The sequence below is a fragment of the Equus caballus genome, chromosome 30, assembly GCF_041296265.1.
Source record: "Equus caballus isolate H_3958 breed thoroughbred chromosome 30, TB-T2T, whole genome shotgun sequence".
Taxonomy (NCBI): domain Eukaryota; kingdom Metazoa; phylum Chordata; class Mammalia; order Perissodactyla; family Equidae; genus Equus; species Equus caballus.
In genome coordinates, this window is record NC_091713.1 from 36845295 (window position 1) to 36868283 (window position 22989).

General features: G+C 60.6%; 2 protein-coding genes across 2 annotated transcripts in view; both read right to left on the reverse strand.

Moving 5' to 3' along the window:
- The window catches only part of CACNA1S (calcium voltage-gated channel subunit alpha1 S), a 65939-nt gene extending 56183 nt beyond the window's left edge, over nucleotides 1–9756 (reverse strand). Inside the window, exons 1-2 of the mRNA XM_023632431.2 lie at nucleotides 9403–9756; nucleotides 7573–7678 (exon numbers count right to left, since the gene is read on the reverse strand). Of these exons, the coding sequence (XP_023488199.1) occupies nucleotides 7573–7678; nucleotides 9403–9554 (258 nt within the window). The 5' untranslated portion in view covers nucleotides 9555–9756. The remainder of the gene's footprint in view (nucleotides 1–7572; nucleotides 7679–9402) is intronic.
- A 705-nt stretch (nucleotides 9757–10461) lies between these two features.
- On the reverse strand, nucleotides 10462–22240 carry ASCL5 (achaete-scute family bHLH transcription factor 5). The gene is made up of 2 exons (XM_070255788.1): nucleotides 22065–22240; nucleotides 10462–12252 (listed from the first exon to the last, which is right to left on the reverse strand). Exon 2 carries the CDS (start codon nucleotides 11789–11791, stop codon nucleotides 11231–11233), a length of 561 nt encoding a protein of 186 aa, XP_070111889.1. The 5' UTR covers nucleotides 11792–12252; nucleotides 22065–22240; the 3' UTR covers nucleotides 10462–11230.
- Nucleotides 22241–22989: the final 749 nt, after the last annotated feature.

Sequence of the window (22989 nt, forward strand, 5' to 3'; positions counted from 1 at the left end):
TGGGACCTCGGAGGGGCTGTCACCACCCCCGCTTCCCCCAGCCCTGCCCCACACCGCGGCCTGCAGGAGGCTGGACTCCGCTCTCCTGGCCCCGCGGCCCCCTTGGAAGGTCCCCGGACCTACGGAGGCCACAGGAAGAACCCCAACAGGCCCGTGGGGGGCGGGGCTGACAGAAGGGCTGCCCCCAGCACAGGCCTGCCCGTCCCCTGGGCCGAGTCTCATTCCTGAGGGTCAGCACACTGTGACCCGCTGGGAGGGGGCATTCTCCCCTATCTGTTAACTCTCTAGGGCACGTTGGATCTGGCTGCGGGAGAGGGAACCCTGGCTAGGTGGGGAGGGGCTCCTCAATCACCCCTCCAGCTCGGGGGGCCCCCCAGCAGGTACTGGGGGCGGGCTGGCCAGGTCCCGCCGTCCTAGAGACTTTGAGGGGCCAGCGACGTGTTCCCCCTGGATTCATCCCTCCTCCGTCCCCGAGGCAGAGGGGTGATTGAGGAGAGGTTTGCGGTCCAGCCCAGACCCGTGTTTGCGAAGCCTGAACACATCACGCGGAGGAAGCGGTTGAAGCAAGAGGGCTGGCTCCCCAGCAGCCCAGATGTGCACCCCGCAGTCAATCCACACAGCGCCCCAAGACATGCAGGTTCTGGGGTAGGCCCGGGGACCCCCAAGAAAGCAGGGTCCTGCCTTGCCCAGGATGCCTGCATCCTAAGGACTTCTGCATCCCGAACTTCGATGGAGACAGTGGAGCGTGGGCCCGAGGGACCACAGGACTGGAACAACGTGGCCTCGCCCAGCGTGGACAGAGGACCTACATGGCTGCTTGTCCAGGCCATGCTGTCTCTGGGGGAGTTGTGGGAAAGCATAGGGCTTTCCAGCCAGATGAATCTGCCTCCATGCTGGACCTCGCTGGCAGCTTCCTGGAGTCTCTGAGCCTCAGTTACCCCATCTGTGCACAAGGGACCACAATAACCACCCTTTTGGGACTGTGACATGGATGAGAGCCCTGAGACCAGGGCCAGGACATGTGCCAGGGCACATGGGGCGACCGAGGGCACCCAGAATCTCCCCAGCCCAGCGGGATGGGGCGCAGGGTCCAGGCCAAGTTGGCTGCTAGGAAAAATGACGATGCTCCTGCAGCCTCTCCGCGGTGGACGAGTCTCACCCCGCTCCCCGATGTTCCCTGCTTCACGGAGGAGGAAAGCAGGACAGAGGGGCAGCGAGGCGCCGGGGCGCAGAGGCCCTGTTCCACCTTCAGGAAGCCGCCTGATGTCCTGTGGCTGCACCGTCCACGACGTCCAGGCCCCGGCATCCGTCTCAGTCACCTCCTCAGCCCCCGGGTTTGGAGGATGACGGAGATGAGTTGGGGAGGGGCTGTCACCCCACAGACATGATCCACATGGGCTCTCCTTCCTCCTTCCTGCCCTGCTGCTCTTCCTGCCCCCCCCCCCCCCAGATCCAGGTTCCCCCAGGTCCAGGCGGGTAGACCAGCCAGGGCTTCCTAGACAAGGGAGACAGCGGAGCTGAGAGCACAGGAGGAGTCCATGCATGCGGGGCTGAGGGAAGGCAGGTGCCTGGCCTGGCAGAGGCTGGGAGGCCAGCACTGTCTCGGGTGATCGTGATAATAATACTGAGGTCCTTAAGCACCCACTTAGGTACCAGGCCCTACTCTAGCCAACACATGCATTTACTCCTCAAGGAACACTCTGAGGGGCTCCTCTTTCCCTCATTTTACAAAGGAGGAAACTGAAACACAGAGAGGTTAAGTAATTTCTCCAGGATCACACAGCTGCTAAGCGTCAGAGCCATCCCGAGAATCCAGACAGTTTAACTCCAGGCTCCGTGGTCTTAACCACCATCCATAGTATGAGAAAGGGCAGACCGGGGACATCTGGGAGGGTTTGTCGGTTCCTGCCCCACCTCCAGACCCACCATGCCCCGCACCTCCCCAGGCCTGGGCTCAGTGATTGCTGGGAAGGCAGAGAAGGAGAGGAATGAATATTTCTTGAGCAACTCTCATGTACCAGGCGGGACGTGAAGTGGTTGCTCTCATCCATGTCACAGTCCCAAAAGGGTGGTTATTGTGGTCCCTTGTGCACAGATGGGGTAACTGAGGCTCAGAGACTCCAGGAAGCTGCCAGCGAGGTCCAGCATGGAGGCAGATTCATCTGGCTGGAAAGCCCTGTGCTTTCCCACGACTCCCCCAGAGACAGCATGGCCTGGACAAGCAGCCAGCTTTCTTCACAGGCTCCTTCATTCACCATCTCGTGTCTGTAGGCCCTGGCCCTGGTGGGAGGGGTGCGGACTTGGGGGTCCCCAGAAGGGCAGCCGAGTCCCCAAGGTGGGAGAGGGCAGGCTCTGAGCGGGGCCCAAAGCCAGGCTTTCTTGTCATTTTGCCCGCAGGCCCCGGATCTCTGAAGGGCAAGGCCAGGGCTGGGGTCCTTCTGAGCCCCAAGCCTCCCCAGATGCCCATGTGGAGCAGGCAGCTGACTGCAGAGGGCAGCGGGTGCATTCCAGACCCTATAAAAACACAGCCGCCCTGGATGCCAGGGGCTCGGGCTGCAGCCGCGTGGACGACTGTGCAGCAACCCGAACCCCAGGCATGTACGGGGGGCGGGCCGAGGCTGCTGACTCTGGAGGGCGGGCGCCGCTCCAGCCCAGGAGGGGCCCAGAGGCCGCCCGCCCCACCCCGGGCTGCACGCAAGGCCAACTTGACCGGGGTTCCCCAAAAATCATCCAGAACGTGGAAATCGGCAAAGGGAGAGTGCCATGTCCTATAATGTTTTGTGGCAGTATTTGATAACCGGCCTGGCCAAGGATGACCTCAGTATCTGGAGCAGGGTTTCTCGACCGAGCCCTGTTCGTATTTCGGGATAATTCTTTGTTGGCGGGAGGGGGGCTGCCCTGTGCCCTGCAGGATGTTTAGCAGCATCCCTGGACCCAACCCACTAGATGCCCATTTCCAGATGTTGCCAAGTGTCCCTCCCACCCCGGGATCCACGGACTCAGAGGATGTGCCTTTGTCTAACTCTGGCTGTTCTGTCGAGAGGCAACGATTTCTGCCAGACAGAGAAGATGAGCCCGGCAGCCACGGTTTTGCTGCCTGGAGGACGTCCGCCAGCCTGGCATCTGACCCGCGCCCTGGTCCCTGTGGCTTCCCCCCATAGTCCATACCCTGCTCCTCTAACGGCTCTGAACCAGCTTTACCCTCCTTCTTATTCTCGTACGAGTTGAATTAATCTTTGACAGTGCTCCTTCTATACATGAGTCGTGTTGTCACTTCTTGAAAACCGTACTTTGACCCAGAATTGCTCTGAGGATGAAGGGAGATAATGTAGCCAAGCCATCAATTTCTAGCTTGTGCCCGATAATTCGCAACTCTGATCATTGATGTTGCTTTTCCACGGGGGTCCGCTCAGGCTGGCCAAGGGGATGGTCTCCCGTAATTTAATCACGGGGTGCCCCTGGGAGCGGGGTTCCTGCAGACCGCAGGGAGCACGTGGGACTTCAAGGGGCAGAGCTGGCTTTGGGGGGTCTCGGTCTGGGCTGGGAACAGGGGCTCTGGGTTCTGGTCTTGGCTTCCAGCTGCCCTTGGACATCTCGCTGCCCTCTTGGTGGTCCGGGTGGTGGCTTGGTGTCTATTCCATCCTCCTGCTTCTTTGACAAACAGTGCCCCTTTGTGACCTGCGTCCCCCAGCCTCCCTCTGCTGGGAGAATTCTGGGGTGGGCTGGGTTGGGCACAGGCCCTCCACGTCTATGGCAGGCTGCTCTCTTGGGTGAGGGAGCCCAGCCAAGGGGCCGGGGCTGGATGCCCTGAGTGTTTCTTCTGGCCTGGGCAGGCAGCACCTCACAGTCAGGAGAAAGCAGGATGGCAGGGAGGGACTGGGGACGTGCTCTCCTGGGCTCCCTGCCTCCCTCCCATACCGCTCCGGTGCCCCCTGACCACCCCACCCCAGCCAGGCTGCCATCACCCAACATGAGGAAAGTGCTGTCACCAAACATTCAGACTAGCAAATCCACCTGCCCAGTGGACACGGGCACCTGGATCTCGACATGCCTGAAGTCCCTCCTCCACTCAGCCTGCTCCTCCCCCAGTGCTGCCCGTCTTGGTAAGTGACACCACCATCTGCTCTGTCACCACCCCTGAAACCCCAGTGTCATCCTTCCTTCTTCTGCCCTCCCCCATGCCTCCGTCCCCATATCCATCCGTCATGGAGTCCCGTAGATCCTAAATATCCTCCGATGTCATCTTCCCGTCCATCTCCACCGTCACCAGTACTTGGATCGTCTCTCCCATTTCCTGCTGGGATGACTTCAGTGGCCTCCCCACCCCACCCCAGTCCACACTCCACACAGTGGCCTCAAATTTTCCTAAATCCCCAACTCATCCCTCTGTCTCTTCCCCCTGCCCTTTGCTCACGGGGCACCCTCGGCCTGGAACCCTCTCCCGTCCGGCTTCTGGAACCTTTCCTTCACACCGAATCCCTGATCAGGACCTGCTGCAGAACTGGGGGGCCTGGTGCAAAACGAAAATGCCTTGTTCAAAGCGTAGGAAAGAAGTGCCGTTAAAGGAACTAAAGTAAAAAGCGTCTGCCGTCCCTCTCTGGTCTCCTTTCCAGCCTACGGTGGTGGTTTTTTAATGCCTATGTTATGCTGTGTGGGGCAGGTGCAGACGCCCACAGGCACCTCCCTCTGTGACCCAGGGCCTGCGCCGCCCACCAGCTGCCAGGTCCCCACACCACCATCCGGCAGCCAGACCTCCTGTGTCCCAGCCGGAGGTGGGACGTGGAGCCAGCATCTCCCTTCTCACAGGCCGGCTGCCTCCACCCAAGCTGGACAGACAACACCCAGGGCACTGCAGCCTCGGCCCAGGAGGCACGAAGTACCTGGATGGGGTGTGGGCCGCAGGCTCGGCCTGCAGTTGCCCACTGAAGGGACTGCGGTAGTGTCAGCCCAGGGTGGGGACAGCCGCTGCCACGCCCTGTCCTTAGACACCAAAGAGCCCAGGGCACCGGGGGGCGAGGGGTGGAGCTGAGAGTCTGTCCTCGGAGGCGGGGAGGTGACGGGAGGTGGCAGGATGTGGGACCACATGCGAGCCAGGGCTCAGAGCTCCTGGTGCATGTGCCATTGTCCCAGTGGATGTCACTTACAAAACGAGTTCAAGGACGAAACCACTCAAAACATCGGTACTGCGACCACAGGGCATTAAACCGTGGGCCCCTGGGGAGCTGCACCCGTCCTCATCCTCAGCTCTCAAGTCACTCCTCCCGTCCCCAGGGAAGCTCCCCGGCCCCAAGCCCAAGCCTGGCCAGGTTCTCCTCCAGCACAACCTCCACCCTGCACGCTCCCCATTCCATTCAACTACCTGGTTCCTTGTAACGACTTATTTAATTGGTTTAATTAATTAAGTTCTGTGAAAACGGGGACCATGTCTCTATGGTTCCCAATTATACCCCCAGTATGTGCCAGGGGTAGAAAGGGCACTCAACAAATATTTGTTAAACGAATGAGAAAGTGAGTGAAGACCTGGTCCTTGGTCCCTTCTTAAAAGCTCTGGGTTGGGGCTGGCCCAGTGGTGCAGCGGTTAAGTTCGCACGTTCCACTTCGGCGGCCCGGGGTTCACCAGTTTGGATCCTGGGTGTGGACATGGCACCACTTGGCAATAAGCCATGCTGTGGCAGGCGTCCCACATATAAAGTAGAGGCAGATGGGCACGGATGTTAGCTCAGGGCCAGTCTTCCTCAGCAAAAAGAGGAGGATTGGCAGCAGATGTTAGCTCAGGGCTAATCTTCCTCCAAAAAAAAAAAAAATCTCCGGGTTATTTTGGATGACTGGGAGGTCCCCAGCCTTTCTGGGATTCCTACAAAGCAGGTAGTCGGGCAAGCGGGAGAGAAGTATCTGGCCTCTCTCCTCGGGCTCTAAGTCCTCTCATTTCTCCTGCTGGCTTTGTGGACATGAACAAGTAACTGAGCAGCACAGTGAGGAGGCCTCAGCCGGCTGTGTGACCTTGAGTATCGCTTGCCCTCTCTGGGCTTCACAGGAAAGCATCCCTCACTGACCAGTAATGGCCCACCCAGCTCTGACATTCGCTGCTTTGGGAAGGTCTCCAGGGGAGTCATCCTCCCATCCCTGTGAGCTCAGAGCACACGGAGGCTCTGTAACTCCAGCCCCCAGGCTGAAGAGGAACCACAGGACCATTTGAAACATCCAGCGTGGCCGTTTTGTTTCAAGAGGGAGACGCCGCACCCACTAAGGTGGAATTCAATACCCTCCAGGAGGGCGGAGCTTCTTTTGAAAGTGGTCCCCTTCTCTCGGAGATAAAATATGAAAGGCTGCAGGGCAGGGGGCCCTGAGCCTGCCTGGTGGAGGCCCGGGCTCCAGAATCACCTGCCCGCCAGCCTCTGCGCCAGCCCTGCCCATGTCCGACCCTCTCCTTCCACGTTCCACAGCTCAGAGATTTTTCCATGTCCAGCCAAGCTCACACTTAGACGCCCAGCTTCTCGCCCGCAACTCAAGACGGATTCCCATGGAAACCAGCAAAAACGAGAGGCGGAGAGAAACCCCTCGCTCCCAGGCCCTGGGCACCCGCTCAGCGGCTGTCCCCTCCCACGCCGGCAGCGCCAGTGCAGGAGAAAGCCTGCTGGCACGGCGGGTCCCTTGTCCTGTTCCCTGGGGATGCTGCACAGCAAATGCCCCAGACCACTGTTCCGGGGGCTTCCCCAGCACATCGGAGACCCGGGCAGGTCTGACAGCCAGGGAGGTCCGAGTCTGAGACCCTAGGGAAGACCTGTGTGTGGGTGACCCCGGGCAAGGTCTCTGAGCCTCAGTTTCCTTGTCTTACGATGGCTCTAACAACGTTACTGACTTCACAGGGGTAGTTACGGGGGTTAAAAAAGACGGCACCCTAAAACATTTAGCACAGAAGCCGGCATCTAACAGCGCTTCCTAACCGTTAAGCATTTTTGTTATCATCCAGCTCTTGGGTACGTAAGTCCTTTAACCTCCAAATCTCCTGTTCCTTATCCACAAAAGAGAGAGATGGGAGGAGGAAGGACCTGACTCTGGAAACCCCCTCCAGCTTGGCATTTTGTGGTTCTGCGTTCATGTTAGCTGGGATGGGGCAGAGGAGGAGGTACAGAACTCCAACCGTGTCCTTCTGGGATCCTGAGACCAGACCACCCCACTGCCACCCCAGGAAGCAGGCTGGACGGAAGCATGGGGACTCTGGATTACACCCGGGGAGGGGAGCCGGCCACCACCGCTCACCAGCCGGCCTTACTAAGCCTCAGCATCCGCATCTGTCAAATGGGACTGCTCCACGGACGGGGTTTTTGTGAGGACTACGGGAGCTGATGCTTGTAAGGTGCCCGGGCACAGAGAGATCTCAAGCAGTGCCAGCTGGTGACACGGCGGGATCCAGAAGAAGCAGGCCCACCCTGCAAAGCTGTCGAGCTGCCCAGCCGGCCCTGCAGGTGGTTGGGAGGGCGGGGTCTGCATCCTCCGGATGGAAGCTCCTGCATCACTCACCAGCAGGCGGTCCATGAAGGGGGTCTCTGTCTTACCAGGTCCCCATCTTACCAGGCCGAGGTTCAGAGTGTTGTTGTCATCCTCCGGCATGGGCAAGTACACGGCCAAGGCCACGCAGTTGGCAAAGATGGTGAGTAAGATGATGGTCTCGAAGGGTCTGGGGCCAGGGTTAAGGAGCGCGTGGGATTTGCAGGGTTAAGGGGAAGAGAGCGCTGGGGGTCAGTCTGGACTGTGACTGTGATGCCGGGCCAACGGGCCCCCTCCCTACTGTCCTGCAGGGGACAGAAAGGGCCGGGCTCCCTCTCCTCAGGAACAGGTGACTTCCACCGTAGATACTTTGGGACCAGGAAGCTCTGGTCCCCCGCCGAGGGCTACTCAGCTTTAAGGGCCAGAAAGTCTTAACTAACGGTCCACTTTAAGGCCTGCCCGCCAACCCCACTGCCACCTGCACCCTCCCGAGGAGCCAGGACTTTGTGAGGTTCTGGCCAGACAACCTGCGTCTCACTCAGAGAAATGACAAGGGAGGCTGTGGGCTGGTGCAGGTAGGGCCAGGTACCCACAGAGCGGGCCTGGGAGAGGGGGAAGGTGGAGAGATGGAGCCTGCATCTCCGAGCCCGAGGAGGGACTGGGCGACCCACCGAATCAGCACCCACTCACAGCCCCCTCCCTGACCCACCCACCCCTCCACGGTCATATCCAGAGGGTGCCCCCAGGTCCAGTCCTTCTTGATCTGCTGGTGAGCAGGACGGGCGGGCCGACCAGAGAGGCTGACCCACTGGGAAGCCGGTGTGGAAGAAGCAGAGGAAAGGAAGGGAGGAGAGTGTGCGTGGTGTGGGAGGGTGGGGGGAGGCAGGCCGTGTAGACGGCAAACCCCATTCCTTTCCCAGCAACCTCCAGTCTCTGAGAAGAGGGGCGGCCACAGGGAGACGCTGCAAGAGGAGAAGGCACAGAGGAGCAGAGACGGAGGAGAGAACCCACCGTGGTGGGGACTGACCCCACGGGAGCCAGGCAGGGGGCGGCAGCGGGACTTCCCACAGGCTGGGCTGAGAGCAGCTTGGGGAGCAGGGCGGACTCTGACCCAGACGGTTGCAACCTCGTCGCACGTGTTCCTGGCCCCTTGTTCTTCTTGTCCTCCCCATACGTTTCCCATACTCACCCCATGCTCTCCTTTCTTCTAGGGAACAGCTGCTGGGAGCCCGGTCTTCCAGAACGCTTCCGAAATATTTCAACTATTTCCACCCTCTCTCTCAGAACCCACTTGACGTGGGCCTCCCCACCTCCCTCTAGCTCCTTTCTCCTTCCCCAAATAACCCAGATATTTTCATCATTCTTCCCCCCAGAGCTAATGCAGACGGAGAGGGAGTCCAAGCCGCTGGCCCCAGCCTGGTGCCATTGAGCTGAAAGCCCAGGGCCGCACCAGGGAGCCCTCCTGGCCAGCTTCTTCAGCCTCTTTCTCCTCCATCTCCATCCCCAGTTGGGATTTGCCCCGGGGGGACGAGGGGAAGCCTTCCCCGGCTCACGATGGGGAATTTTCTTGCAAAGACCCCTCCTTTTTTCTCCCCCACCCCATATTAAAATGACTCTCCTGCTTCAAAACCCGAGAGGCGCCCACCATAATGTGGATTTGGACATGGCTGGGAACAGCCCCGTGAAACAGCCTGGCCTCTTCCATAGATGGTCAGCAGGCACCTGGGGCTGTCACCAGGACTTGGGTCACACGCTTAGGCTCCAGAAGCCCCACGGGTCCCCTTCCATGGAGGGCTTCCTCCCCAGAGGCTCCTCACGCTGTTGTGTGGCAGTTCACGCATCTCTGTGCCCCCCACTGCCTCCCTCTGCCACGTGACCCATGCTTGCCCCGCTGCCCCGGGCCCTAAAGGATACTTCCATTCCACGATGTTGATGCAGGCCTTCCTCAGAGGGTTCTGGAGGGTCAAGCAGAACAAGGCCCGGGGCGGCCTCGGCAGAATCTCTGGGACCGGCTTCTTGGGCGGTTTCTTCCTCTGGCCCTCATCCTGGGGTGAGGACGGCTCCATGTCTTCCCTGGCAGCCTCGCTCTCCCGGCTCCCCCACCCCACTGCCCTCTCCTCCCTGCGTCCCCAATGCCCCCGCCTTGTGGACTGGCCGGCTGAGCCCGCTGGCCGAGCCTGCCCTGCTGAGCCAGCGGGGGTGGGGACCGGAGGACTCCTCTCCCTGCGCCCAGCGAGTAAAATTACCCTCCCCTCGTCTCCCTTTGGCCAGCCTGAGTGCCTGAGGCCAGGCAGCTGTCATTCCTGCCCAGCCCAGCCAGTGACATCCCAATATGTCCCCCGTGTGGGGGGTGGGGAGGAACACACACACAGGCCTAGGATGGGGCGCCAATGGGGCAGGGGGAGACAAAATGGGTGGCTGCAAGGCTGAGGGGATAGAGTTCGGGGGGTGGGGGGCAACCCATGATAGGAGCCTCAAACTTCAGACCGGCTCCCCCATGCCAAGCTGATTTTCTCCTCCCTGCTCAGTGACACTATTCCAGGACAGGTGCCAGGTGGCCCAGCTCGGCACAACTCCAAGGGCGCCCCATCTCAGGACCTGCAGCCATGGGGTGTAGCCTCCTCCTCTCCCCGCTTCCCGCCCGCCCCCGCCCCCGCCCCCAGCCCCCAGCCCCGTGCACACCCATGTCAAGGGAAGCTCACCCCTCCCCACGGCGTGGAGACCTCGAAGAAACCGGAAGTGCACACCTCGGCGGCACCGGCCACACTGGGTGGTAACTGTGTGCGGTGTGCCTAACTGCGCAGGGTGTGGTGTGTCTCAGGGCCTTTCCCCGCGCTGTCCCTGGCACACAGGCGTGAGCTCACGGGACACCCCCCACACCCGCAGCACGTGCTCCGAGAAGGGAGTGGGGACGAGAAGGAGCGCGGGGTAGGCGAGGAAAGCAGACCATGCAGGGATCACAAAACTCAGCAATCTTTTATTCACCCCTTGGTGCAAACACAGCGCAGAACACACCCCTCTGGTCCCGCCGCCCACAGAGGCTCCAGTTTGAGCAGGAAAAAAACAAGGAAAAGGCCACCCTGGGAGTCGGGGAGCGGATGATCGCCCTCCATCAAGGCAGCCGGAGAGCGCCGCCGGGGCGCACGTGCGGCCTCTTCCTCGGTCTGTCGGTTCCATCCGGGCTGAGGACGAGCAGCAGCCCGGCCTCCCCCCTCCGGCTCTGGGCTCCTCTCCCGGGGGCGGGGCGGGAAGCTCCCGAGGGGATCCTGGCCTCGTGAGGCCACCTGGTGGAGAGCCGGGGATGGCGGGTTCGAACCGAAGCGCGGCTCGCCTCCTGGGGCCTCGCAGACGCAGGGCCCCCGCGGCCGGCTGTGCACAACCAGGAGCCGGGCTCCCACTTGCCCAGCGAGGGGCTGAAGCAGAGCCGGAGCCAGACCCACGGACGACCGTCCCCGGTCGCCCTCCTGCGGCCTGGAGGGGGCGCGGCGCGCGTCCGGAGCTTCCCCGGGCCCTGCGCCCTCACCGCGCTCTCGGGTCTCTATTGCGCCCCTCGTACTCTGCCCTGCACCCTCGTCCCCAAGCGGGAAGGAAGGAGGCGGTGGTGGCGGTGGGGAAGGGAGGGTGTCGCCGCGGATCTCCAAGTGTCAGGGCCCCGCCACACGCGGGTGACCCTGAGCCCCCAAGCTGCTGTGGGGAGCGGGACGCCCCGAGGACCCCTGAGCCCCGGGCGGCCACGGCCAGGTCAGTGGCTGGCTTCTTCCGACTCGAACTGCGGCGAGGAGGAGAAGCGGGAGGCCTGGGACGCCTCGGGCGCCAGGGCCGGGGGCGCGTCGCCGGGGCGGTGGGGCCGGGCGCCGGCGGGGGGCGCGCCGTCGGGGGCGGCGCTCAGCAGCTCCTGCAGGTGCTTGATGTAGCGGATGGCGGCGCGCAGCGTCTCCACCTTGCTGAGCCGCTTCTCGGCCAGCGCGCCCGGGAGGTGGCCGCGGAGGCGCGCGTAGCCCTCGTTCACGCACTTGACCCGCTGCCGCTCGCGCTCGTTGCGCTTCTGGATGAAGGCGGGCTCGAAGGGGCAGTCGTAGACGCCGAAGGCGCCGGGGAAGGGCGCGTAGGGGAACACGCCCGCGTAGGCCTCGTAGAAGGGCGGCTCGGCCGCGCCTGGGTACAGCAGGAGGGGTACGCTGCCCAGGGGCTCGGCGGGCGGCAGGGGCGCCTGCCGTCCAGGGGGCGCGACGCCCAGCTGCATGCAGCCGGGGGCCGCCATGGGCCGCCGGTCCACCAGGGCCCGGCAGAAGTTATTGCTCATGGTGCCGCGCGCGGTGGGCCCGGAGCCAGGCCCTCCCCGAATCGCCGCTGCTTGGGGTCTGCGGGGTCCTGCCCACGCGCACGGGTCACATCGCCAGCAGCAGCTCTGGGCTACCCGGACTTGCTAGGGCTTCTTTTCGCTCTTTGGGGTGGCTTCTGCGGTCTCCCTAACGCCAGCCATCACTCCGGACTCGTGTGGCCCCTTGCAACGGGCACCCACTCAAATCCAGGCGGTGGCGCCCAGAACTCCGGGGCCCTGGCGCTGCTCCGCACCCGCCTCCTCGGGCAGCCCGGCGCGGGCGCCCCACACCAGCGCTAACCCTGCGGATCGGTTCTGGGCCCCCGCGCCCAGTTGATTCCTGTTCCTCGTGGCCTTGGGGATCCCTGGGCTGCCCGGGGGCCGGGAGTGATGGCCGCTGTTCAGAGTGTGCCAGCTCAGCAGAGGAGTCCCGGGAAACGTTTCTGAAGAAGAGGAAAGCGAACATATTAGGAAGGCCTCGTATTGTGGGCTCCTTTGTGCACCCCCTCCCCCCACCCTCAAGGGGGATGCAAGCATCACGAGCGGAGGCGCCGGGGCTGCTGAAGCGGATGCGCAGAGCCGGGTTCAAATCCTGGGCTCACCCGTAATGGGTGGGTGACCTCTCTGAGTCATGGTTCCCATATACAGAGATAATCAAAACATCCCTCACAGGAGATTAATAATAAATGAGAATCAAATGACAACATCCGAAAACCCCTCCTGGGCCTGGATTATGAAAAGTGCCCCAAGATGCCATTTCCTTTGAGAGGGGGTCAAGTCTCATGGCAGACACCTTCCAAGACCTTGCCTCTAAAGGGCTCGGAGACAGCGTGTTGAGTCAGCCGTAAAAATCCCGGTGGCAACCACAGATCCACCGCGGGGTCTGGCTCTTTATCGAAAGAAGTACGTCTTTGATTTGGAGAAATGGGGGTGTTTTGGGGACTTCCAAAGGCATCTGCCTGGTGGAGAGGCGGTCACCAATCCTCGCACGCCCCAGTCCACGTGGGCCCAGGACACACCCTCTCACATCCTCCTGGGTTTCTCCTGGTGACCTCCGTGTGCCCAGAGTCCCGCCCAGCTCCTGGGATGTCACAGATGCTGCACGAATACTTGTCGAATAACTGAGAGGGAGGGAGGCAGGAAGTCAGGCTTGTCAGGGTGGGGCTGACCTACACACAGCCTTTCGCAGACTCTGGGAAGCTGCTATTGTAGAAATAATGGGCCCGTGTTGAATTTGAGTGAAACCAACGCTCACCGCATGTGGTTATCAGAATCAACTCACATGCCATTTCCTCTGGGAGCTCTCCCTGAGCCCACTGCACGCTCTTTCTTGTGTGTCCACAACGTCCTGTAAGTGCCCTCTATCTACTGCTGTCCTCGTCACAGCAGATCTCAAGGTTTACTGAACGAGCGAGCGAGTGGGGCATCCACGGGGAGAGCGAGTGAGGGACAGCCTGAGGCCTTGGACACCGGGCAGGGCCTCCCTACGAGACACGAGGGGACCAGCTCTCTCCCGGTGGGGATGTCGGTGACAAACTCATTTTCCCTGAGAGTCTCCTGCACCATCTCATCTTTGTCCTCTTCCCGAGTGCCGAGTCTGTCCCCGCTCGCTCTGCCCTCCACGCTGAACGGAACCAGGACAACTCAACAGGGATCCTAAGCATCACGGGGACCTGCACCTGCTCTGGAGAGGGGAAGCAGATGTGGGAGACATCAGGACAAATTCGCCTGTCGCTCCTCTGCTCAACAGCCTTCGGGGGCTCCCCACTGCCTTCCAGGGAAGGGTCTGGGCAACCTCTTCCAGATAGACCCTCAGCTCCGTGGGGACCAGTCTCCTGTACCTCGGCATAAACCCACGGCTCTGGGACCCTCTCCACCCCTCCCTGCTCTCGCAATCCTGCCGGCATCTGAGGCAGCGTGGTCACCCAGCCCTGCAGCTCCCTCGCGGGCTCTCAAGGCTGGCGCTCTGAGTCTTCAGATGGACTGCGAGCTGGCAGTGGGCAGGGCTGGCCTTCCACTCCAGGGTGACGCCCCTCCGGCCTGCCCAGACCCGGGCACAGAACGGGAGCTCAGGATGGTCCACGAGCAGTGCTCTTGCTTTGTTAAAATGTGGCATCCAGACTCTTCTCGCCCACCTGGCTCCTGCCTGTTCACACTTGGCTTAATTATTTTAATATGATTTGATAGAGGTCAGAAGTTGATTTACATCTAATGACAATTTTCATAAATACAACCTGATATCTATTTGTGTTGAGTCAATAGTCAATACTTATTTTCCTCACATCCTATTTACATCTTTTTTTCATAAAACTATTCAGAAAAGTGACTCAAGATGCCCCACAGCTTGACCACATAATTCTGGAGCCAGGTCTCTCTTGACTGTTAGCAAAGAACCAGCTGGCTGCCGGGGAGCGGAGGTGGCAACACGGAGGTCCCCGTGCAGAAGCCAAGGGACACAGTGCAGTCAGCTATCATAAAGAGGCACGAGACCCTTCATTCAGTAGATGCCTGCTGTGGGTCTCCGTGTGCTGGGACTGCCCTGGGCACCGGACAAGGCAGTGAGCAGAACGTTGCAGTAAAATAATAATAATGACAATTGTAGCTTCATTCACTACTTACGATGAGCAGGGCATGTGCCAAGCACTTTTCGTGAATCATCTCATTTAATTCCTTCACTGCTCTTGTGAGGCGGGGGCGGACATCCATTTTTACAGGAGAGAAAAGAGGCTCACGGAGGTCACGTTACGGGCCCAAGGTCTCACAATCAGTGATTCCATGCACCAATAGATGCCAATCGACCACACCCCTCGCCCCCAGTATTTCTCCTAGTGGCTTCACTTCTGAATCACAAGATCAGAGGGGCTTGCTCTGACCTGGCAAAAGTGACTGACGCAGCTAAGATTCCCATGGGAGGGGAGGTCCCACCACAAAGCCAGATTCTCCTGCTGTTATGGAGCTGGTGATAGAGGTATGCAGGTCGCTGTGGTCGTCCTGGCAGCGGTCACATCCCCTGAGGATGTTCTTAGGAGGAGGATGGTGGAGTTCTCTCGTTGGGAAGACGACAGTAGGGACGTAATCAGACCAAGTCAAGCACCGTGAGCTGTTCACCTGGGAACCTGGTGAGGAGCCCCCTTGCCTGAGCTTAGAAAACATGAGTAGTCGGACCCTTCCGAGACTCAAGGATGCGCACAAGCCTGGGCGGATCCGGTCAGCCCCAGAGACCGGCCACATGCTCAGCTCAGGGACCAGTCGGCAGCCCCACCATGTGGCGATGAGGAGCAATGGCAGCAGCAGGTGGATGAAATTCCAGGTGCTGACGTCAGGGACACAAAGTTCCTCTTCCTGGAGACCCTCAGCAAAGTGACACCATGTATGAGCCCCGGTCTGTCTAATGGTGCAGAATCAGTGTGTGCCCCCAGCATCAGCTCCTCGCTGTTGCGTACCGGCAGAGGCTCTAGCCGTCCACAGCCACCCAGGATGGCACGTTATTATAGCTGCTTGTTGATGGCTTCACGAGCATCATCTGCCAACCCCTGTCCTGGCCCTCCAGGTGGCCAGGGGTCAGCCAGCTCCAGCTCCCCCCTTCCCCATCCCTACACTCTTCACGGTGGCCGACAGGCGGCCGGAGAGCCCTGTCCCCAGAGCTCTTCCTGACCCCACCTCCCTCCCCAGGTGGTAAACTGTAATCGCAAGGATTCCCATCCTATACCTCATCTTTGAGACACACAGCACCTGCTCAGTGAGCATTTGTTGATTGACAATGGGAAGCCCTGGGCAGGGCTGAACCGTCACCTATCAAGCAGAAGGAGACACGAACCTCGAACAGGCTGGACCCTCTAAGGAGCAGACGCTGTGATTCTACCTCCGTAGCTTCTCTCACTGTCTTCACTGGGGCCGGAGCCAGAGGAGGGGGTCTGAGGTCAGCACCCTCTGAACCCAGGACCCACAGCTCCAGGGGCAGCTTCCGGGCCAGTGAGTCATGGGCCTCTGCTCCTCCCGCCACCCCGAGAGATGCCTGCAGTGGACCCGTCCCTGAGGGCGCCTTCTGGCTCCTGAATCAGACGCCTGCCTGCCCGAGCCTCCCCTCCCCCTGCTCCCAAAACTGGGAGAGTTTGTATGGAAACCAAGGACTGGAAATGACAGACTGATCCGCCTCACGGGGGGCTGTCTCCCCCCTCCCCACGCCTTCAGGCAAAGTGGTCGCCAGAACTTCCCCCAAAGGCTCTGAGGTCAACACTCTGGGGATGGGCCCCCTTCTTCCCCTGCTCGGAGCCCACGGACGCACCAGCATCTCCGATAAAGCCCTGCCCTGAGGAAGCGGTTTGCCTTTGACCCAGAGATTCCCACGTGGACCTCAGGACGCTTTGTTTTTTAGTCTCAAGCCTGCTAACATCAAATAGACCACAATTCAGAGAATTTCACCTTAAAATCTCCAGGATAAATAAGCCCTTTTTCTTTTTTTAACAAGAAACGTCCCAGCCCACCCGCCGGGAGTCTGTCTTCTAGCCTGTAGGTATTTCTAGGATGACCCGCCGCTCCTCCCAGGTACACATTCAGCTCCCCAAACGCGCGCTCAACATAAACCGTCCTTTCAGAATCTCGATGATGCGACACCGGACCTGACCGAGCGGAGGGGGCAGCCAGGCCAGCCACCACGAGCCCACAGAGTGCCTTTGGGGGTCAGCAAGCGATGGTGCGTCCCCTGGGCTGCTGTGGGCTGACCCTGCCCCAGAGCCCCTCAGCCCCTCGCCGCCCTCAGCGCCGCCCTTCCTGCCCCGGGGTCCGGGAAGCTCTGTTGCTCCCAGGCAGCCCGACCGCAGCCACTTTCCCCAAGAGAAGGGCGTGGCAGAGCTGTGCCAGGTGCCCAAATGTGGCATCACTTCCCTGAGGGTCTCCAAGAAGAGGAGGAGGGGGACCAAGGACGGCTAGCGTGGGGCAGCACCTTCGGAGGTCTGCTGCTCCGCTCTCTTGTCTTGTGGAACCTCACACCTGAGAGGAGGTGGGGTCATCATTTCTCCTTACGGAAGAGGAAAATGAGGCTCAGAGAGGCTAAGAGGGCTGCTCAGGGTCACACAGCTTGGGTGCAATTTAGCGGGGTCTGGCGGGTTGATGCACGAGGACCTTCTTGGCTGGGCAGGGGCCCCCAGCTTCTTGAGAAGAGGCACGATCATTACAGGATCTCCCGGGGGCCAGAGTCGGGCGAGGGGCTGGGTCCTTCCTAGCTCCCTTGACCACAGCCCGGCACTCGCCATGCTGGGAGTCACCATGAGATGCTCGTGGAGGCGGCTGCCCCGACCCCACAGGAAGAACAGCAGGTTCCCCAGGATCGTGCTGGAGGAAACCCCGGAGCCCATCACCCGCCCGGGCGTCCCCGTGTGAGAGGCAGCCTGCCAAGTGGAGGAGCCGGGCTTCAGACTCTGCGGGACCAAGCCTGGCTCTGCCCTTACTGGTTGAGTGGCCTCAGGCCAGTTACTGATTCTAGAGGCCTCAGTTTCCTCACCTGCAAAATGGGCGCAGTAATGCCCACCTCAGAGGTTCTTGTAAAGATAAAGGTTGTGGACGTGAGTCACGGGGCGCTAATAGGAACGGGTGACTGGCAGCTGGTGGTGACAGTAGGGCAGGGGCGCCCCCGGGAAGAGGTCCTAGGAGCTCCAAGATCCTTGGATGTGGCTACGCCTCAGATGGCATGTGCCACCCTCAGCGTTGCAACTGGATGCAGCACGGACGCCCACGGCTGCCAGTTTTCCACAGTCACGTGGGTCCTGATAAGGACCAGAAGGAAAGTTCCATACCTGAGGGCCTGATTTCTTTCCCAGGCGTCTGAAGGAGCAGGGTAACTGAATCCACCCAATTCTCTAAATAAGTGGGATGTATTCCGCATGCATCCACTTCCTGTCAATCACCCACCTCCTGTCAATCACCCGCCACCTGTCAATCACCCACCAGACATCTCCGGAGCTCCTTCCCACAGCCGCGCTGTGGCTGCAGCTCAGCAGACGACAACCTCGGCTGCCGTCCCCCGTGTGGCGGAGGAGGAAAGGGTTGCACATTAGTCACAGTGTCCACCACACACCTAGCCCTGCCCCGTGTGCTGGACACTGCTGTACACGTGCCATGGAACTCTCAGGATGGCCCTGGATGTTAGCACTGATAGCGTCCCCCATTACAGACGAGGAGACGAAGGCTCAGAGCGGTTAAGCAACTTGCCCAAGGTAACACAGCGGGTACAGGGCAGAGTTGAGATTCGTAGCCATGCATTTGGGCTCCTGAGTAGGCCCTACGCACCACGTACACGTGAGAGAGGCAGCAATCCCACCGGGGAGGTAGAAGCGAAAAGAGCCGAGAGGAGGATGGACGGACACCCAGCACACTGAAGGAGGATGTCTGTGCTCCAGTCTCGGCTCTGCCGGAGCTGGGACGTGCGGACGACATGCACACCTGGTCTACTGGGGGTCAGTCTGATGATCAAATGGGTACGTCTGTGAAATCCCGCTGAGAACTGTGAGCTTCCAGACAAATAGAAGGGGCTGGAGTTAGTTCCTGTGCTGCTGTCTCTCTCGGCGCCGTCCTCTCTGTGCATTTGAAGCCTGGGGGCCGGTGGGCAGGGAAGATTTCTCAAATTCCCTCCCAAGCCAGCAGTGGACGCGGGAGAAAACTCATTCTTGCCTTCCTCACCAAGGGAGCTGCCGGATTAACCGTTGGGAACAGTGAGCCTCTGGCTCAGAGCCATGGAGGGCCCGGCCTTTCCCGCCTGCCTGGACCGGGGACAACGGCTACTGTAGCTAAGACTCCCCCCACATCAGGCACTCTGCAGAACGACCTGTGTGCGTGTGCACGCTCGTGCATACATGCAATCATCTAATCCTCGCTGCAAGGTGGGTGCTCTCACTATCCTCATTTTACAGATAGGAAACGGAGGCACAGAGAGGTAAAGTCACTTTCCCAAGGTTACACAGCTGATACATTTTAAATTTTGGATTCGAGTGAAACTGGGGTACACCCTGGGACGGGCCAGGCGTCATCATCCCGTCCAGGGGTGAGTGTTTCTTAATAGCCTGAGAGAATGAGTAAAACTGGGATTCAGAGAGAGAAAGGCAGGTTGGACATTGTTCCTTCTACCCCGCCCCGCCCTTGCCCCCTGCTGTCAGTTACACCCAAACGGGGAAGAAAGAGGCTGCCGTTTAGGAGCCAGGACGTCTGGGCTCTTGTCCCAAAGCCACCAGTGGATGCTAACGGGGCCTGGGGCACATCTCACAGTGAGATAAAGCCGCTCCTCACCAGGCCTTCGCAGAGGCCGTGAGTAGCAATGGCTCAAAGGAGCAACACGCTCAGGGGGGTGGGGCCAGGGCTGCAGGAGGGGGGCTGGGAGCGGAAGGCGAAGGGAAGGGGCTCCGGTGGAAATTTCGATGGGAGCCAGTGTTAACCGGCCTCCGGGCTGGAGCCACGCACCTGCCGGAGACGCCAGTTACCATTCTGACCATCACTGGGTGGCGCCGAGTCAGCCCCCAAGACTGTGTTTGAATCCTTGTCGTTCATTGATGTGATCTCAGAGAAGAGGAAGGAAGACGGTCCTGTGGCTGGTCAGTGGGAAACAGGCAATTCAGCGGAAGAAGGCAGCTTCGACCGGCAACGTGGAGCCGTGCCCGAGGCTCCCTCCACGTGATCAGCGGGCTCGGACCTGGGATCAAGCTGAGGGGGTGCCACGGATGCTGCCGGCTGGCCTCTGCCCTCCGGAGCTCCTGACCTCGGCTGTCAGCGTGGCTGCCCAGCACCGAGCTCACAGTGAACCGTGCGTGGGGTCCAGCTCGTCGCGGACTCAGGATGGAGGAGAGAGACCCTCCCTCTCAGTGCAAAAGGGAGGCCCTTGTGGGTGATGGGTATTTCATGGGGAAAAAGCCCATGGGCCACAGAAGGAAAGTCTGAGGTTCCCGAGGCCCATCCACATCATGGATTCCGAGCATTGTATGTGCTTGGGGAGGACGGCGTCCTCGGTCTGTGGGGAGGGAAGGGACGTGAACTGATGTTTCCTCGGAAGCTTCGCCAGCTGGATCTCGTCTGCTCTGCAGGGCGTCCCTGTGGGGAAGATGTCTTCAGTCCCACCCCACAGGGAGGAAGCCAGCTGGGAGCACCTGTACCAGTGGCCAGATCGGTCCCACGGGGGCCCTGGCTGCTCGCCCCCCACCCAAGTCCCTCTCTTGGTGGCTGAGGACCTCACAGCCCCCTGCATCCAGGCTGTCACCAGGATTCTCTGATCTGTCCCCTGTTCAGGCCGCTTTACCCACATTTCAGAGGGAATCAGTGCTCTCTGCATCTTGCAGAAACTTGGCTTACGACCAGGGACCCTGGAACCGGCCCAGCGTGGCTTAGGGTCCTGGCTTTGCCGGGTCCCAGACACGGGATGGTGAGCAAGCCTATTGTCTCTTCTGTGCTGGGGGAGCATCGGCAGTCTCTCCCCGGGGACGCTGCGCAGGTCAAGACGATCTCTGTGGAAACGTCTTCCCGTGCTGCCTGACCGGGCCCAGCAAAGGTCAGCTGCTGCTGTGGGTGGGACCTGGCCTCCTGGCTCTGGCCTTGCCCCACACACGCTCTCTGGATGCGCACGACCAGATTCATCTTCCAGAACATGACTTTGATCGTGTTCCCCACCGGAGACAATTTATAGCTGCCAGAGGCCCACCTCCCTTGCCCGGCATTGGAGGTCCTCAGTGGCCCCCTGTCCTCTCCTCCTGGACCTCCTCCTGGGCCGTATCCCCACATCAGCGCCCCGTCCAGCATGGTCACCTCTCCCCGCTTCCCACCTCCCTCCGCCCTCTACGCCCAGGGTTGCTCCCCTCCTGGAGCATCGGCCTTCTTCTCCACCCACGCGAGTCCTTCTCTTCCCTCCGGAGCCAGTCGGGGTCTCTCCTTGTCCCCGATGCCTTCTCTGCCCTCTCCAGATCCGTTCTTTCTCTTTCTCCTCTGAATTCTAAAGCCTTTGTGTGTCGGTCCCTCGTCAGTCCTAATCAGTTTGGGGACGCTCTCCCGGGGTGTCCCCTCTCCTGGCTGCGTGTTTGCATCCTGCTCTCTCGAGGAGAAGGGCAGGATGGTGCCTTATGCATCTCAGCATCCTCAGGGCTGGCACCGCCCCGGCATAAAGACAGTGAGAGGAAGTAGCCCGCAGGGGGAGGGGTGATGCAGTGGCCGAGCGTGTGGTCCCGTGTGAGGGTCGCAGGTCTGACCGCAGGACGTTCTGGTGATGCTACCTGTTGTCTTGGTAGACCAGCTACACAGAGGGTCTGGGCCAGAAATACAAAGCTTATCTACTAAAACCGCTCTCTCTGGGAGCAGGATGAAAAGCACACACTTGGAATTGGGGGGAATATGGTGTTTTCATGGGGACAGAATCTCGGCTCACCGTACAGGGAAGGACACTGCCATTTATCGGGCACCTACCGTGTGCTCACAACTCGTTTCATCCCACAAGGGAACTTTCCATCCCCACTTTACAGGTGGGGAAACTGAGGCTCAGAGAGCTTCAGGGATCTTAAGTGAGATGGCATCTCTAGTAAACAGCAGGATTAAAAAACAAAAATATCTATCTAGCACTTAATGTGTGCTGGGCACCAGTCTAAAAGCCCCACTCACTTGATTCTCACAACAGTGCCACGAGGCAGATGCTATTATAGACCTGTTTAGCAGGTGACGGGACAGAGACCCAGACAAGCAAATGGCCTGTGGTCACACAGCTCCGAAGGGATGGAGCTGGGATTTGACCCGGGCTGTCTGCTGCAGTGGCCATGCCCCTAACCATTGCCCTGCACCACCTCCAGCCTGGCCCCACGTTCAGATGCAGAAGCATACTCTCTCCCCTGCCCATGCCCTTCACATTTCAGCTCCTTTCCAGGAAAGCCTCCCCCGGCTTATTTCCACCCAGGAAATCCATGCTTTAGTCTCTGGAGCCTGGCAGGTGCCGGGCATCGGGCTAAACCCAGAGGCAGTGGGCTCTGCAGAGGGCAAGTCCAGGAAAAACGCCCGGCTGGTGACAATGCCCTTGTCAGCACAGCTAATCTCGCCTCCTGCCCTCAGAGGTGGGTGCCCTCACCCCAGGCGGCAGGTGGCCAGGCTCTGTCTTCCCTTTTTGTGGGCAGGAAGGCTGTCGGGGTGACTAAGCCCTGAGTAAACAGCATCCCAGCCTCGCTCCTCCAGGCCGGGTGGGGCCATGACTATTTCAGGACAGAGCTTGGGCGCATCCCTCAGCCGCCACCTTCGCAGTTACCTCTTCGGGTCGGCTCCTCCAGCCCCGCAGCTCCTGCTCGCGGCAACGGTGGTGCGTGGGCCTCTGGGGACGCCGGGACCTCCCGTGCTGCCCGCCTGCCCCGCGGCGTCTGCAGCAGCCTCCGGCCGGCTCCCCTGCCACGGCGCCAGGAGCCAGGTACACTTTACCCGATTAAGCTTCAAACGGCGACACACCCAGAAGGGGAGGGAGGAGGGGGCTGCTGAGCTCTGGGATCCACTCCCGAGGAGGAGACAGGGCCACTCCTGGCTTCCTGCGATTGGCTGCCCGGGGTCCAGCAGGACACATATGGCACCGGCGGGAGCCAAGGGCCCTGGAGATGCTGTCGTCCGGGGTGCTGCCCAGGGCTGAGGGCCAAGGAGGGGGACACACAGCTGGCCGGCTGGCAGGGAGGCTGAGAGAGCCTCTGAGCTGGCCGTGTGCACAGCAGTAGGGACCTGAGTTGGGGTCAGGAGGAGCCACGTGAGCCAGTGGGGTGCTGCCCTGGGAAGACCCGGAAGTCTTTCTGCGGGGATCCCCATGGTTGGGGAAGATGACCCTCTCTCTGGAGCAGCTTGGATGGTACCAGCTCTGGTGTTGGGGCTGTTAGGGGACCCCTGGGTGCTCCTGGGGCTCAGTGGGGGACCAGGAGGGCAGCGACTCTCCAGGGACCCAGTCCAGGGCCGGGGTGGGCGCTCGCACAGCCAGCACTGCCGGCCTGGGGGCGGCCGCGTGCCTGCCAGGGACGAGCGGGCTGCGGAGTGGCACGTCTGGCCGAGCTCGCTGACCGGGCAGGAGGCTTGAGCCAGAAAGCAGAGAGACCTGGGTTCTGGCCTCCCGTTTGTCTCCGTCCACCCATGTTGGATTCACACAGATGGACAGAGGCTGGTGACCCCTCTCAGCAGCAGTGGGGAGACCCTCCTTTCCA